Here is a 15,860-nt window from a genome sequence, read left to right on the forward strand (position 1 = left end):
TCATGTGATTGAATTCGATAAGTAATTTGTAGTACTATAAATAGATGGCGCTGTTAGCAGTAGGATAATTTGGTACTTAATATTTAAATCACTTTTTTATTTAATGTGATTTTCTCATTAATGTGATAGAATATCTGTTCGTACCTTAATTAGAAGAGGCGCTATTTGTAATTAGACGTGTAAAGTCGCTATTTGTATGTTTTTGAAACATATGTTTTTCCGACGGTTACTTCTGCATTGTTTTCAGTATTTTGTCACTTCACTTGGATATATTTTGTCTTTATTTCAATTTCACTACACTATTTTTACACGGCACACATGATCATTGCCAAAAAAAGTAGAAATTAGTTCTCAAATTATTTAAAAAACATTTAAATTATAAGAGCCAATGTTAACTGTGACACAACTACCCCCACCCTCCTCCCGATAGCTCTCCCTTAAGATTAAGTATCTAACTTACTAGGAAAACAGAAATGTGATATTATTGCACAGCCTTAAATAATTGTTACGTCACCGACTTGTTATAACTATAGTTTGTCTAAATAAGATTTATTAGTTTGAATGAGGTATATGAAGTATCGAATTCAATTTCTATTAAGACAAATGCCGTACTTAATAGACAGGTATCGTAGTAAAACAAACACGCAGCGAACAATTATGAACTATCGATATTCGGTTTAAATAATTATCGAACTCAACTAAAATTATTATTTTCTTATTAACTAATTGAGAGGACAATTCTAGTATTAATTATAGTGTAGAGAATTTAGCGATGACAATAATATTAGCGAAATCCAATTCGATTATGTACAACTGTAGTAGTTATTAACTCTTATTTTCTGTTTGTTCTGTAGTCATTAATGATGTGTTTTTTATTTTATTACATAAGGTATAATTATGAATTAATCGATTCCAACTTCTATGAGAGTAAAATCGAAAATCGAATAGATTCACATCTGATTTTACACAACCCATCCCTACGAAATTGTCAAACTAATCACCCTTATTTAGAAAAACTATATTACCCGTGTACATGATATCTTGCTGATAATTTTCACATACTAATTCACAATATGCCTAGTCAGATTATAATCTGTCTTTGTGAGGCAGTATCGATTTTATGTACCAGGATATCATAACAAGGCAGTGTCTAATACTCGTCAGCCATCATAAGTACGACGAGCGCAGTCCATCCTGTGAACGGCTTGCATCCGGAACCTATGCCGTCTTCTCCGGAGTATTGCTCCCATAGATAACCATTACGTTTGTATTCCGATAACACGTTTTCTGCAAAATAATAAGAAAACAAATATTATAAATGCGAAAGTTTAGATAGATGGATGTTTGTTAGAGCTTGTCGCTTCAACGGCTGAACGGTTTCCGATGAAATTTGACATTTGTCTGAAAGAACACATAAGCTACTTACATTTTTTTAATTCCACAAGGTAAAACCTCGGGCAAAAGCTAATAAATAAAATGTAAGGGCATTCTTTTAGGTTAGAGTGAGATAGTTATAACAATAGCGATTGCTATTTTATTTTAAGCTATCTTTTAATTCGGTAAAAAACTGCATTTTCAATGACAAATATTTCAAGCATCTTAAGAATCAGTCTACCAAATGTTTGTAAATTGTCAAATAACAATCCAATGTGTAAAATATGTGATGGAAATATGGAATTTTGTACGCTTATCTGTCTGTGACGTCATTATTAAGCTATCTGAGCCTCTATCAGTTAGTGATAGGACAGGACCTTAGCTTTTCTTATTAGGTTTTAAAATAACTGCTACTAGGACATCATAAGCTAAATAACTTATAACTATAAGGCAATTTTATACCAGCTGATTAGAACAAAGTACCAGGACTGCATAACATAGCAATGACATTTTTATTCTTAGCGTGATTCTTAGCCAGTACACGGATTGTTGCAACAGCCAGTCATAGATTACTTGACTCACTGTCCCTTTTACAGTTCACGATGCCAGTCCCGTCCAGTTATTCATTGCCACTGTCCTACTGTACTGGCCATGAACCGTGAATGCGTTTGAGACATGGGTCGCCTTGGTTAATGAACTCAAAGTACCAGGATAACATAAAAGATAACTTACGGACGACATTATCTCTCAGTCGGTAGTGAAGATCTGAAGCGCGCTGAGCGTATGGACCTGCGCTTGAGTAGTATTTCAGCGCACGTAATGCTAAATAGTTGATGTTGAGCCAAACTTGACCTCGCCAGTACGGTGGGTCGTGTTCTGTATTCATTTTCATATACAGCGGCGATGATTTTGATAAAGACCTGAATAACAAACAGAATTTTTATACACAAAACACATGTATGAAAACACGAGTTTTCGCGAGCGACTAGAATTGTAGTCTATGTGTTCCAGACTATCCATATATCTATGACTTTCATCAAGATCCGTTAAGCAGTTACTGCTTCAAACTAACAAACATCCATCTATCTAAATTTTCGCATTTATATTAGTAAAAAAGTAGCCTATATGCCCCTCTATGTCAACGAAAATCATGTCGAAATTTTTCAGTGATTACCCGCAACAAACGCTGCTTGCGGACAGACAGACAGACAAACAGACAAAAAAAATTAAATGCGATTATCATTATCAACAACGCTAATACATCATCTTTCCGAAATGTGGAATTTTTCTTTTGATATTACAGACACTCCAATTTTATTACATGATTATTATTTTCTCTGCTTTATTTTTAGATAATGGGAGAGATGATACACTCTGATTTATGTACCAGGATATCATATAATGATAGTAAATAATCTATCACAAGTTAAATGTACTAAATACAAAGTCATTTGAAAGATATATAGACGAGGCAGCAAACATTCACTGGTACTTTCTCTGAAAGGTACTATATCAGTTGTGAAGGCCACTTCGAGTATTGACATGTATTTAAAATAGTAGTGACACTATTGGCAATAAATTTAAATAATAGATAAGGTTACTGAAATGAATTGAAGTGTCAACTATGCCTCTTCTATAAAAATTTTAATCTCTTTATTTAAATACAATCATTCATACAAAATATTTAGTAGTGTTGATAGTTTTACCTAAGTCCATATGGAGACCAGAGCAGTTCAGGCTTGTCTAGGTCTTCCAGAATCTTCCCCAATTTAGGACTCTCCGGTTTTAACACCATCAGCAACATTGGGAACAGAGACACATAACCTGAAGAACATAAAGGAATAATTCTGTAAGTGAAAGAAACAAAAGAATATAGTTGTCTCCCTTACACACTTCATACTTTCATTACTATTATAAATGTGAAAGTTTAGATGTTTGTTAGAGTTTGTAGCCTAAACTGCTGAATGGACCTCAATAAAATTTGGCATAAATGTAGAGGATAGTCTGGAAGAACATATAGACTACTTGGTTTTGTTTTTTTTAATACCACGCGGACGGAATCGCGGGTCGAAGCTAGTTAAATAATATTTAAATGATAATAATTCATTTTGAAACAGTATTTAGTTTATTTTATATTATAATTTAGTAAAATGTTTTATATGTCAATACACAAGGTGAGTCTAAACTTGACAAGTGATAGAGTACCATGCAGAGAAAATACCGGTAAAAAAGTTTTGTCTAGTCTATATTTTTTTTAATGTCTGTGTTACATGTAAGGAAACTGCAGTTAAGAGAGATCTTACCGAAGGCTGAAGTGACTAATTTGGGTTTAGGTGGTACTGACACACTCCGGACCACCCTTGAGGGCTCATTGGGGGGTTTAGCTGGTTGCCGGATTAACCTCACACCGTCTGTGTGAAGACCTGGAATAGAAAAACCAAGCTTTGAAAAGTGTATTTTCGTCATTTCAAAGAGAATATTAGAGATGGCAACATAAAAAAATACAGATGAATTGTATACCTGCTTCTTTAGGGAAGTCGGTTAAAAATAAAAAAAATGATGACCGCAAAGAGATTAAAAATATATATAGAGGAGGCATAGTTGAAACTTCACTTTATTTTTAAAATAATCATCTCTAACGCTATCTAATGCTAGATTCTGAAAACAACATGTCAATATTATTAATTGTGTTTATGCCAAAAGGTGTCATTAAATAATGTATTTTATTAACATTTTATTTGGTAACACTGTTTAGTTTATCTATACTAATATTATAAAAATTAAAGATTTGTATTTTTGTATGTATTGAAATAGCTCAAAAATCATGGAGCTGATTTTAAGAAAAATCCTTGTTATTCCTTTATATTTTTTAATCTCACGGGGACGAAGTCGCGAGCAACAACTAATTCATATTACAAAAGATAGAGCTTATTTTAATTTTATTAAATTTAAACTTTTATAAGTAAGTACCGGTAAGTACCGGTGAAAAAAAATTGTCCAGTATGCCATGTCTATATTTTTAAGCGTCTTTGGATACCCCTAATCTTCTATATCAATAACCTTATACCAGGACTTCATAACTCACCATAATCAGCATACGTCTGCGTGCGCGGAGACCAGTGGAGTTCATTCAGAAGTTCCTCATCGCCCAGCAGGTCTCTTGTAGCTTCGAATCTGAAAAAGCAGTAAATACCAAGACATCAGAAAATCATATTCTATCCCTTTCTTACAGATAGATACTGTAATATTGTGTCTCTTTCCCACACATATAAGTATAAACATTTTATTTACCAAGTACTAGGACATAAGATCATAATCTGTCCCTTTCTTATAGTGATACTTTAATTTTGTGTCTCTTTCCCACACATACAAGTATAAACATTCTATTTTATTGTTTAGTGAAATTCTTAATAGCAAATGGCAAAAATCAAATTCACAAATGACAACGAAGTTGATATTGGCTAACAATTACTGTTACCAGATCTTGCTTCTTTGCTACTGGCTTGTAGTTTTTGTCCCTTTTCCGCGTGAGGGTTTTATTTTTAAATTTTTTACCCCCTAAATTGAATATTGTGTAAATATATAGATTACAGAGTATAGTAAGTGTAGGGCTTTTTATTAGAACAAGAATTATTCAATAATATGATTGCTGACATCCTAATAACTAAGGGAGGAGGAAAGATTTGTATTTTTGTATGTATTGAAATAACTCAAAAACTACTGGATCGATTTTAAAAATTCTTTCACCGTTAGCAAGGTAATTTATCTGTGAGTAACATAGGCTACAATTTTTTAATTCACGCGGACGAAGTCAAGCTTACTTGGTGGTATCTCTGTGCAGGTGATAGGCGATGGTCGCCATAGCATCGGCGGCCGCGTACATCCAACAACGGAGGTCAACGTGTCGTTCAATACCTGATGGGTGTGATGCCCTGGTACAAAATAATTCCTCTCTTTATTACTGACTGACTAAATAAAAACCTTATTTTATTGTTTTGTACTCAAATGCAAATATCAAAAATCAAATGCACAAAGGACAACAAAGGATTTTGACATTAGATAACAATTACCGTTACCAATAACCTTGCTTCCTCAATGTTGGCAGTTTGTAGTTTATGGTCCTTTCACACATGAAGGTTTTTTCCAAATTTTTTAATCCCTAAGTTTAATAAGGTTGAAGAGCCTAAAATGTGGCTTATTATTAAAGAAAGAATTAATCAAAAATATACTTAGATTGCTGAAATTCTACATAACTAAGTCGTTTGTCTACACTTTATTACATTAGTATAGAATATAGATATATATAAAAGATATAGAAGTATTACGAAATACAGATAATTCCACTATTATGAAACTCATACTGTCATCCCTTTCACTCCCTTGGACAAAATAGAGATCAATATATGCGTTTAAACTTACCTAGGATAATCATCGAGTCCCGAAGTTAAAGTTTTAGGGTTAAGTTGGACGCCATCATCTTCTCTCCCCCTCCATCGGTACGAGGTGTTTTCATCCCCTTTCTGTGTGCTTTGGAACCATTGGTACCATGCCTGGAAAGGAATATCATACTAATATTATAAATGCGAAAGTTTAGAAGGATGGATGTTTGTTAGTTTGTAACCAAAACTACTGAACGGATCTCAATGAAATTTGGCATAGACGTAGAGGATAGTGTGGAAGAACACATATGCTACACAATTTTAATTCAATATACACGCGGACGGAGTCGCGGGCAAAAGCTAATCGATTACAAAGTGACAAGTACTAGGACTTCATAAAAGTATGAGTACCTGTAGTCTAGGGAACATTCGGTCTAATGTCCCGCGCAGCTTCTGTCCGGGTTCAAACAGTTGCGGGTTGCTGCGCACCAGATGCGCCAGCTGTACTAGCAGCATAGGCGGGTTGGCGGCCGCGTTGCTCTGCACTACAAACTCTTTGGGTACGCGGGCGATTGCTTCTACACCTACCAGGAGAACAGAAATATGCAATAAGTATGAGTAATAAAATATTTTTGTTTTAATGGTCAATGTAGTATTCACTAAAGGATTTGTCGTCTATTGCTGTGGAAAAGTGTTTTAGCCAAAGAGATTAAAAAAATATAGAGTAAGCATAGTTGACACTTTCATCATTTCATCATTAACAGCCTTAGGTCGTCCACTGCTGAACGTAGGCCTCCCCCATCGATTGCCACGATGCCCGGTCCTGTGCCGCCCGCATCCAGTGCACTCCCGCAACCTTGACCAGGTCATCGGTCCATCTTGCGGGAGGCCTACCTACGCTGCGACGACCTATCCGTGGCCGCCACTCCAGAACTTTTCGGCCCCATCGGCCGTCCGTTCTGCGGGCAATATGGCCGGCCCATCGCCACTTAAGGTTTGCAATTCTTCGGGCAATGTCGGTCACTTTGGTTCTGCTGCGGATCGCATCGTTCCTAACGCGATCTCGCAGAGAAACTCCGAGCATTGCCCTCTCCATTGCCCTTTGAGTGACTTTGAGCCGCCTGATGTTGCACGCAGTGAAGGGCCACGTCTCTATTCCGTAAGTCATCACTGGCAACACACACTGGTCAAAGACTTTTGTCTTGAGACACTGCGGTATGTCTTGGGACGAGAGGATATCTCGCAACTTCCCGAACGCTGCCCATCCTAGTCGGATTCGGCGATTGACCTCCCTCTCGAAGTTGGACCTACCAAGCTGGACAGTTTGTCCCAGGTAGACATACTCGTCAACAACTTCGAGAGTATGGCCTCCGATGGCTATGGGAGTGAGTGGAACATGAACATTCGACATGACCTTCGTCTTATCCATGTTCATCCTCAAACCCACTCGTTCGGAGGCCCTATTGAGGTCATCGAGCATTGTACCGAGTCCCTCCATGGTCTCAGCCATGACTACAATGTCATCGGCAAAGCGCAGGTGCGTGATGTACTCGCCGTTGATATTGATGCCAAGTCCTTTCCAGTCGAGGACTTTGAAAACGTCTTCCAACGCCGCGGTGAAGAGTTTCGGGGAAATAACGTCACCCTGTCTTACACCGCGGTGCAGTTGAATTGGTTTTGTGTCCTGACCCTGTACTCGGACTGACATGGTGGCGTTTTCGTACAGGCACCTTAGCGCTTGGATGTACCGGTAGTCAATTTGGCACCTCTGGAGAGACTGCAGTACCGCCCAGGTCTCGACCGAATCGAAGGCTTTCTCGTAGTCCACGAACGCTAAGCATAGTGGCAGGTTATACTCCTCGGTCTTCTGTATAACCTGCCGCAGCGTATGTATGTGGTCTACGGTGCTAAAGCCTTTACGGAACCCGGCTTGTTCGGGAGGCTGGAAGTCGTCAAATCTGCGAGCGAGACGATTCGTGATGACCCTCGAGAACAACTTATAGACATGGCTCAGAAGTGAGATGGGCCTGTAGTTCTTCAGGAGAGATTTATCGCCCTTCTTGAAGAACAGGACCACCACACTTCTGCTCCATGCCTGTGGCGTACGTCCCTCGAGAATGACGGAATTGAAGAGCTTCTGAAGAACCCTAAGTGCTGGTTCTCCAGCTGAGTTGGTTGGTTGGTTGGTGGTTCTCCAGTTGACACTTTACTTGAAACATTTTCACATTATGTACTAACCCTATCTATTGATAGATCCTCAAAACTACATTTCAATAATTAATTGTATTGAAATTATTTGCCAATAAGTAGTGTCATTAAAAAATTGAAACGTTTGTTAGTTTAATTTATAAGATGAAGCTTATTATAATTTTCTAAAATGTTTTATAACATGGCAATACAAACACGAGGTGGCAATATAACAACTAACAGTACCTTTCAAAGAAGTTACCAGTGAAAAAAATCACTGTCTAGTCTATATACTCTTAATGTCTGTTTTTAACTTACCCAGTATTTGTTCCCGTGGTATCCATCCTTCAACATTAATTAGGTCCAACCAGTGAGCCGCGATGTCCATCTGTATCTCAGGAGACCAGCGACCTACTAGGAGACCATGAAATCCCTCGTCCCATAAAAAGCCTCGAGGGAAGAACGACCTATAAAAACATTAGAAATTGAACCTTATAGTATAGTCATAAAGTTGATTTTACATTGACGGAATCTATACTAATATTATAAAAAAAGGTTTGTTAATTTGGATTTTTGTATGTATTGAAACAACTATACTACTAGGCCGATATTAAAAATACTTTTACCATTAAAAATATACTTTTTATTGTTTTTTAATTTCATACGAGTGATGTCGCGAGCGACAACTAGTTAAAAAATGCTTGTTAGAATTGAATAAATAACTAATGTCTTATGATGTAATAAAAAGCAGTACAAATGGCGTAAAATCCGTATTATTCTTAATTAATAATTTAAAAAAAAAACATCAGGAAAACATGACTAAGGGCCTATCCCACCACTGGCTGTTAGACTCAGATAACTTAAAAATGACGTCACAGTCAGATAAGGGAACAAAATCAGATATTTCCATAACATATTTTACACGTTGGATTATTAGACAATTTACAATTTGGTGTGACAGGCCTAAGACTAATTTGCCCTACCTGCTTGGTACTGCGGTATACAACGGCGCCCTCCAGTAGGGCACCGGCTCACTGGTATGAGGAGATTGCACTCTGCCCGCCCCATAGAAATATCCGATTCCACCAATCATATTGGATAGTGCCGCTTTAGCTACAACCACGTCCAGGTCTGAGTACCTGGTAGTTTAGAAATTGTTTACTTCACGACTTTACTATAATATGGTAGACAGAGAACTAGCAATGTTACATTTAAAACTACATTTTGCCCGCGAGTCCGTCCGAATTAAAAAAACTAACAAGACTATGTGTCTTTTCAGACTTTGTTCTATATATAATTTTACTTACAATTCTACAATTTCATCGAGATCTTTTCATCCGTTTCGAAGATATTTTTAGTAAACATCCATCCATACATACAAAATTTCGCATTTTTAACATAAGATTTAAAAAAAGAATTTTAGAAAAACAATTTTTTTTTCATAACCTTGTAATATTTGGCTATACTTATCTTGCTAATTTTATAAATGCCAAAATTTGGATGTATGGATGTATGGATGTATGGATGGATGGATGTCTGTTAGTTTGTGGCCTACTAATTGGATCTTGATAAAATTTGTCATAGTAATACATAGTCTGGAAGAACACATATGCTACATTCTAAGTTTGGCTATACATATGATACAATCTATATTTTCAATTCCGCACGGACGGAGTCGCAGGTGAAAACTAGTTTTACAATAATCACTTCATTTATGTCACATAATAAATTAAAAAGTGAAACATTTTAAGCCATGTATGGAAGTTCCTGTTTTCATAGTTTTTTTTATAGTTTTTAATACATACTTCTTATCCAGTTTGAATTTTCTTTCAAATTCCTCGTCAAATAAGAACCTCTTGATTTCCAATTCTCTCGTATATTCATCCCCTTTCAGTGGTGGTGTAGGCAGATCTTCTGTACTGTATACTACGTCCAATAAAAATGGAGTTTCTACTATCATTTGAACAGGAACGAAATTCGCGTTAGAGTCCTGCGGGAATAAAGTACTAGGAGTTCATAACAGCAAATATATTGCATAAATTGATTGACCGCACAATTAGGAGCAAAAAAGACAAAAGTATAGTCATTTCCCCCTTTCCCTCTGGATAAAGAGAGATAGCTATATGTGTGTGTTTCGCCACATTAAAGAATAATGAAAAATGTTATGGTTTAGTTTGCTAAGATATTCAAGACCTTCTCACTATGTTCATAAAGTTACAAACCTGATCGTTGACTTTATTGTCCGGTTGCAATATTGGCATCTGTGGAATTGATCTGTACTTATCTTTACTAGGCTTCAGTAATGAATAAAACTTCTCCTTTAAAACATGCAGCCCTGGTGCTATTGCTTCTGAATATGATGTATGGTGGAGTTTACCTGAAAAAAAAACTTTCTTTTTTACCTAACCAGCAAGTACAAGGGGGTTAGCACGAAAATTTTTGAAAAAGTAACCCTATCACATCAACTAAATTTTTTATTACACAAGCTTTTGCCCACAACTTTGTTCACTCGGTAAACATAATATGCAAGTATCCTATATTTTCCAGGTTACATTCTACATATGTGACAAATTTAATAGAAATCCATTAAAGCGTTTCGGACATTCAAACTTTCACATTTATGTAATAACTAGCTTCCGCCCTGGAATTGTGTTCATCCAGACTATTTTTACATAAAATGTATTGTCTCAGTTATATTGAATACAATTATTTAATAAGATTTCGCTTGTATGAAATTAAAAAAATAGTAAAAATACAGCCTATATTACTCAGTGATAACATAGCTTTTTAACAGTGGAATAATTTTTGAAATCAACCCACAGGTTGAGTTATTTCAATACATATAGAAATCCCAAAAATACAAATCAATCCTCTTAATAATCTATACTATTATAATAAAGCGTAAACACACACTTCTTTGTTGCCTAAGATGTCAGCAATTACAGCATATTTATTAATAATTCTTTTTTAATGAAAACCCTACACTCACGTCACGCTTTAGGCTATATATTTTCACGCTACTAAACTTAGGGGTTAAATATTTTGGATAAAACCCCTAATGTGGGAAAGAGACCATAAGTTGTTGCCAACATCAAGGAATCAAGATTGCCAAGGTTTGTCATGTCATTTTGACATTTGCTATTGATAATTTGACAAATGTAAACAATAAAATGCAATTTTCATAATTTCATGCGGATGAAGCCGCATGGGAACAGCTAGTATTAGTATAGATACACACAACAATCAACTTACCTTCATGTACAAAATTCAATCTAAAGTTATGCAACTGCGGAGTATGACCAAGCATAGATCCACCCTCCATCCAAAGTCGAGAAGTTGGTGCCGCAGGTCCCAAAGACTCATCCAATGCTCCATACCAGACTAAACCTAGGACTCTCTTCTTGTTGTCCTGAAATAATATTTATTTGAAATATTAGGGATTTTTCTTTATTAACTGATGAGATTCAAATACAGGGAAGAGGCAGGCAATGATTTACTTGAAACATCTTACTAATATTATAAATGCGATAGTTTAGATGGATAGATGGATGGATGTTTGTTAGCGTTTGTAGCCTAAACGGCTGAACGGATCTCCATGGAATTCGGCACAGGTTTAGAGCATAGTCTGGAAGAACACATAGGCTACTTTTTATCCCGGGAATAGTTACGGTTCCCGTGGGATTCACTAAATTAGTTTTTTAATGTTTACTCGATCATTCTGCAACGGTTCAACATATCTTATTGAAAATTGGCACAGATATAAAACAAAGTCTGGAGTACACATGGGATAAGCTTCATTCCCGAGAAATGTCCGGTTCCCGAGGGATACGTAGCTTTTTGTAATTCATATATATAGTTCGTATGTTTTCTAATACTACGAGGACGAAGTTGCGGGCAACAGCTCGTTTTTTATATAGTTATCCCTAATCTATGTGGTGATAAATTGTCAAAAACCAATAACGTTCAATCTATCTATATATATACATGTAATAAAATTGGAGTGTCTGTTTCGACTTTGTCCACGCAATATTAAGATTAAAAAGTAGCCTATAACATGCCCCTCTATGTCAGCTACCCTTCAGTGAGAGTCCGGTCGAAATCGGCGCAGCCGTTTCGGAGATTACCCGGAACAAACGCGGCTTGCGAACAGACAGACAGACAGACAAAAATTTGTTAAATGCTATTTTCGTTATCAGCAACGCAAATACATCGTCTTCCTGAAATGTGGAATTTTTCTTTCGATATTACGAACAGACACTCCAATTTTATTATTTGTATAGATTTAGATAGATGTAGAGGATAGAAAGGAGTGGATTCAGATATGACGGGTGATACAAATGTATGGAAGAGAAGTACATATTGTGTCGATTCTCCATAAGGGATGAGGGCAAGTTGATGATTATGTACTCACATTTGACGTAACATTAATCCTAGCTGTCCAATGTCCTCCATGCTCCCCACCTGGGGTCTTGATAAACGAAGTGGAAATTTTAAGTGGTGTATCCAATATTATTTGCTCACCAAATGACACCCCGTCATGTCTCATCCAGCCATATGACATTAAAAGATCATTTTGATCACACCAATGTCTGAAAAGAAGAGACAAAAGCTATTAATTATTAAAAGAAATAACTAGCTGTGCCTGATTTGTAATAATAATAATAATAATAATAATAATAATACACATTTAATCAGTTCCAAAACACACTGCAACACAATACAACATAATACACTTGAACAAAAAAAAAAATACAAACGAGAACAACGAAAACCAATCATTAACAATCAAAACTAATGACAAGAAAATTGAAGAGGAAAAAAAAAACAAAATATATAAACAATTTGTACTGGAGTGATGACTGAGATGATGGATGATAGTTATTTGGAGGACGAAATCCCGGTGCGCCGACCCAGAGTAGGATAAGGCAGGGAAGATGATGATGAACTAGCTGTGCCCACGTGCTTTATCCACTCGTAATTATAAAAATATTATTTTATTGTTTACTTTTAATTGCAAATGTCTTAATTCAAATAAAGGCAATGCAAAAACAATAGTACCTAACTGTGCAATACACTATTTTTGTGTGTATCTGTGTTTTTAACATTGTAATTACAATGATGGTCAGTTAATACATCTTGGACTTGACACCTGCGTTTTATTTCAAACATTACACTAACAATTACAATTACCTTGGATATCCAGTTTCTTAGATGCTATTAGCTTGTGGTTTTTGGCCCTTTCCCCACATATTTTTTTATTTTTTAATTTCATTCACCCCTAAGCTTAATAGCATGAAAACATAGCCATTTAAGTGTAACACCTTTTATTAAAAAAAAAAACCTTAAAAAGTATGCTATGATTGTTAACACCCCACATAACAAAGTGTGTTTTCTTTATTAGTATAGAAAAAACTATATTACCTTATTCCTTTGTGTGTATCACCTATTTCATACCACATCAAACCAAACACTGGTGAACGGGGCTCTCTACTTTTAAGACCAAAGTATACCCCTGGTCTATATGTACCCCAATATCTGTCTGGTACTTCTAAACCAGATTCTAAAACTGCCTGAAAACATTAAATAAGTAACTTTAATCAACTAAAACAACCCAGAAAATTGTACTTCTGTATGGACAACTGCTTTTTTAACATCTCATTTAGTGTCCCACTTTCACATAATACGTATTTTCTACCATTTAGCTATATATTCAATCTAGTTACTAAATATCCACAAATATAAATAATAAATCTTACTAATATAAATGCGAAAGTATAGGGAGATGGATAGATGTTTGTTAGAGTTTGTAGCCTAAACACCTCAATGGATTTTAATAAAATTTGGTATATACGTAGACTATAGTCTGGAAGAACACATAGGCTATTCACTTTTGTTTTATTACATTCTACGCGGACGGAGTAGCGGGCGAAAGCTTGTTGGTTATAATTCTAAACTATCTCTTACCTTTTCCCCAACAAGAGGCGTATTTACGCGGGTTTCTAAATAACCTAGAACACCAACATAAATCGCGAAAGCAAGGCATGGGCATCCTATAGCAGTCTTCCAAAATGATGATAAACGAAACCAACTTGAGTTTGCAGCGCTTTCCGAATTTTTACTTGTATCGTTATTATTCCCATGTTTATTTTGCGAATTGCCAACTTTTCTGTGTCTAACCATCTTATATCGATATGTAAATTTACAGTAAATTAAATTTTAATTAGTTTACATTTAATTGATAACAAAAATATGTTAAATGGGAAGCGGCATTTACTTTACAACACTTCACAATTTGGCAAAAAAATGCAATTCGATTCGTAAACGTCAATACATAAATGTTGCTATAACATAGGTATTTAATAAATTTCAAAACTTTTCCAAAACTTTTTACACAATGATTTTATAATGTTTTTTTTTATTTAAATTCTACATTAATCAAAGGTGTTGAACTAAAACATATCAATGTAAAATTAGACATTTCTTAAATTATGTATGATAAAAAATAAAAATTAGGCAGCAACATAACAGAGAAGTTCGGTCCAAAAAAGTCCTCTAATGGTGAATATTTTAAGTTTCAATTTCTACGTTATTAAAGCACTTTTAACTTTCAAATATTTTAAATTTCTTTCGTCCGCGCCACTTGGTATAAGGTCGATAAAACAGTTGCTATCGACGTCGGTAAAGCAGACCCCTACCGCGATGGCGTTCCCACCTCGCCCCGCGCGACGCGATCCCCAGTGCGATCGAGCGAGGCGCGCGTGCTTGTACCGCTGTTGGGAACGATGATATTAGCTACGCGTACACGAGGACGCTTTTAAAGACTTCAGTGAAATAATGTAAAACGCCTAGCGACAGGCCGCTCGGACCGACCGGCGGCTACCTGCGAGTGTAAACTCGACCCTCCGAAAAAAGATAAAAAAAAAACGCTAAACTCCTATGTCAGTGCGGTCGGATTGTGTTTGTGTAGTGTAGTTTGAAAATAGTTAAATGGATCAGGCTGCGATGTTCGTATGAGGAAGAAAGGGAACCGGAACATTGTAAGTGAACGAGTGTTATTTCAGTTAAGATGCGGGGTGGCCCGCCCCGGTGGGTAAGCGAGCGGGGCGGTCGCTGAACAAGCCACGGAGGTACGGAGGTCTAACCCTCGTATACTCACGTTTTTTTTTACTCCCAAGCAGGTCTCTAACCCCTTTTTTATGCGTCGCGTTATACCGAATGTTTACGCTTTTAGGTTATGAAATCGTTTGACGTTAAATTAGGCATAACTTATCTGTGCATTCAGTTTTCATACAACTTTGCAAAACATTGGTCTATTATCGAAATAAACCACAAATATATTGCTATCCCTTTCATTTACTTTGTAATAACAGAGATAACATGTAGAAAACGACAGTGGGATTACATGGCTAGAAATTAAATTTAAAATTAAATCTAATACTAAAACCACGATTTTAGTATTACTATGGTGACTAATCAACAATCATCTTGGTTTACGAAACATGTGTAAAATAAACAATTATTGTGACGTCATTTGTTATTGTTTTGCTAGTCATAATGCATAAATAACACTTGTAATAAAATCTTTAATAAATCTAATATATTAAGTATATTTTGCCCAAAACTCTTTCCGCGTGGAATTAAAAAAAAAATCAGTAGCTTGTCTTCCAGATGTCATCTATATTTGTACCAATTTACATCGAGAGTTTAGGCTACAAACTCTAACTAACATCTATTCGTAAGAAGTAAGATATAATATTAGTAAGAAATAAGATTTGATTCATAATTTTATGTGTAACGAAAAAACTCGAAAATTACTGGAACGATTTTAATTCTTGTACCATTAAAAAGTTAGTTTTTTTGAGTATCATCATCATCATCATCGCCATCATCAGCATTATCTACCCACTTGGACAAATGCCT

The 15,860-nt window shown here is 35.8% G+C and overlaps 1 protein-coding gene across 1 annotated transcript; it reads right to left on the reverse strand.

The window, feature by feature from the left end:
• Positions 1–731: 731 nt before the first annotated feature.
• LOC106110665 (mannosyl-oligosaccharide glucosidase) lies at positions 732–14,247 on the reverse strand. The gene is made up of 16 exons (XM_013292562.1): positions 13,905–14,247; positions 13,362–13,510; positions 12,352–12,529; positions 11,193–11,349; positions 10,163–10,317; positions 9,746–9,930; positions 8,924–9,079; positions 8,259–8,407; positions 6,165–6,337; positions 5,794–5,924; positions 5,196–5,306; positions 4,460–4,548; positions 3,678–3,797; positions 3,081–3,198; positions 2,107–2,294; positions 732–1,287 (listed from the first exon to the last, which is right to left on the reverse strand). The coding sequence occupies exons 1-16, from the start codon at positions 14,118–14,120 to the stop codon at positions 1,151–1,153; spliced, it is 2,412 nt and encodes an 803-aa protein (XP_013148016.1). The 5' UTR covers positions 14,121–14,247; the 3' UTR covers positions 732–1,150.
• Positions 14,248–15,860: the final 1,613 nt, after the last annotated feature.

Source organism: Papilio polytes, unplaced genomic scaffold (assembly GCF_000836215.1).
Source record: "Papilio polytes unplaced genomic scaffold, Ppol_1.0 DF824208.1, whole genome shotgun sequence".
Classification (NCBI taxonomy): Eukaryota; Metazoa; Arthropoda; class Insecta; order Lepidoptera; family Papilionidae; genus Papilio; species Papilio polytes.

Excerpts from the sequence above, each read along its gene's own strand:
- LOC106110665 (XM_013292562.1), bottom strand. The coding sequence starts at position 14,120 with ATGGTTAGACACAGAAAAGTTGGCAATTCGCAAAATAAACATGGGAAT. Across the intron at positions 13,511-13,904 it reads CGCCTCTTGTTGGGGAAAAG|GCAGTTTTAGAATCTGGTTT; the intron begins GTAAGAGATAGT and ends TAATGTTTTCAG. Across the intron at positions 10,318-11,192 it reads ATTGAATTTTGTACATGAAG|GTAAACTCCACCATACATCA; the intron begins GTAAGTTGATTG and ends TTTTTTTTTCAG.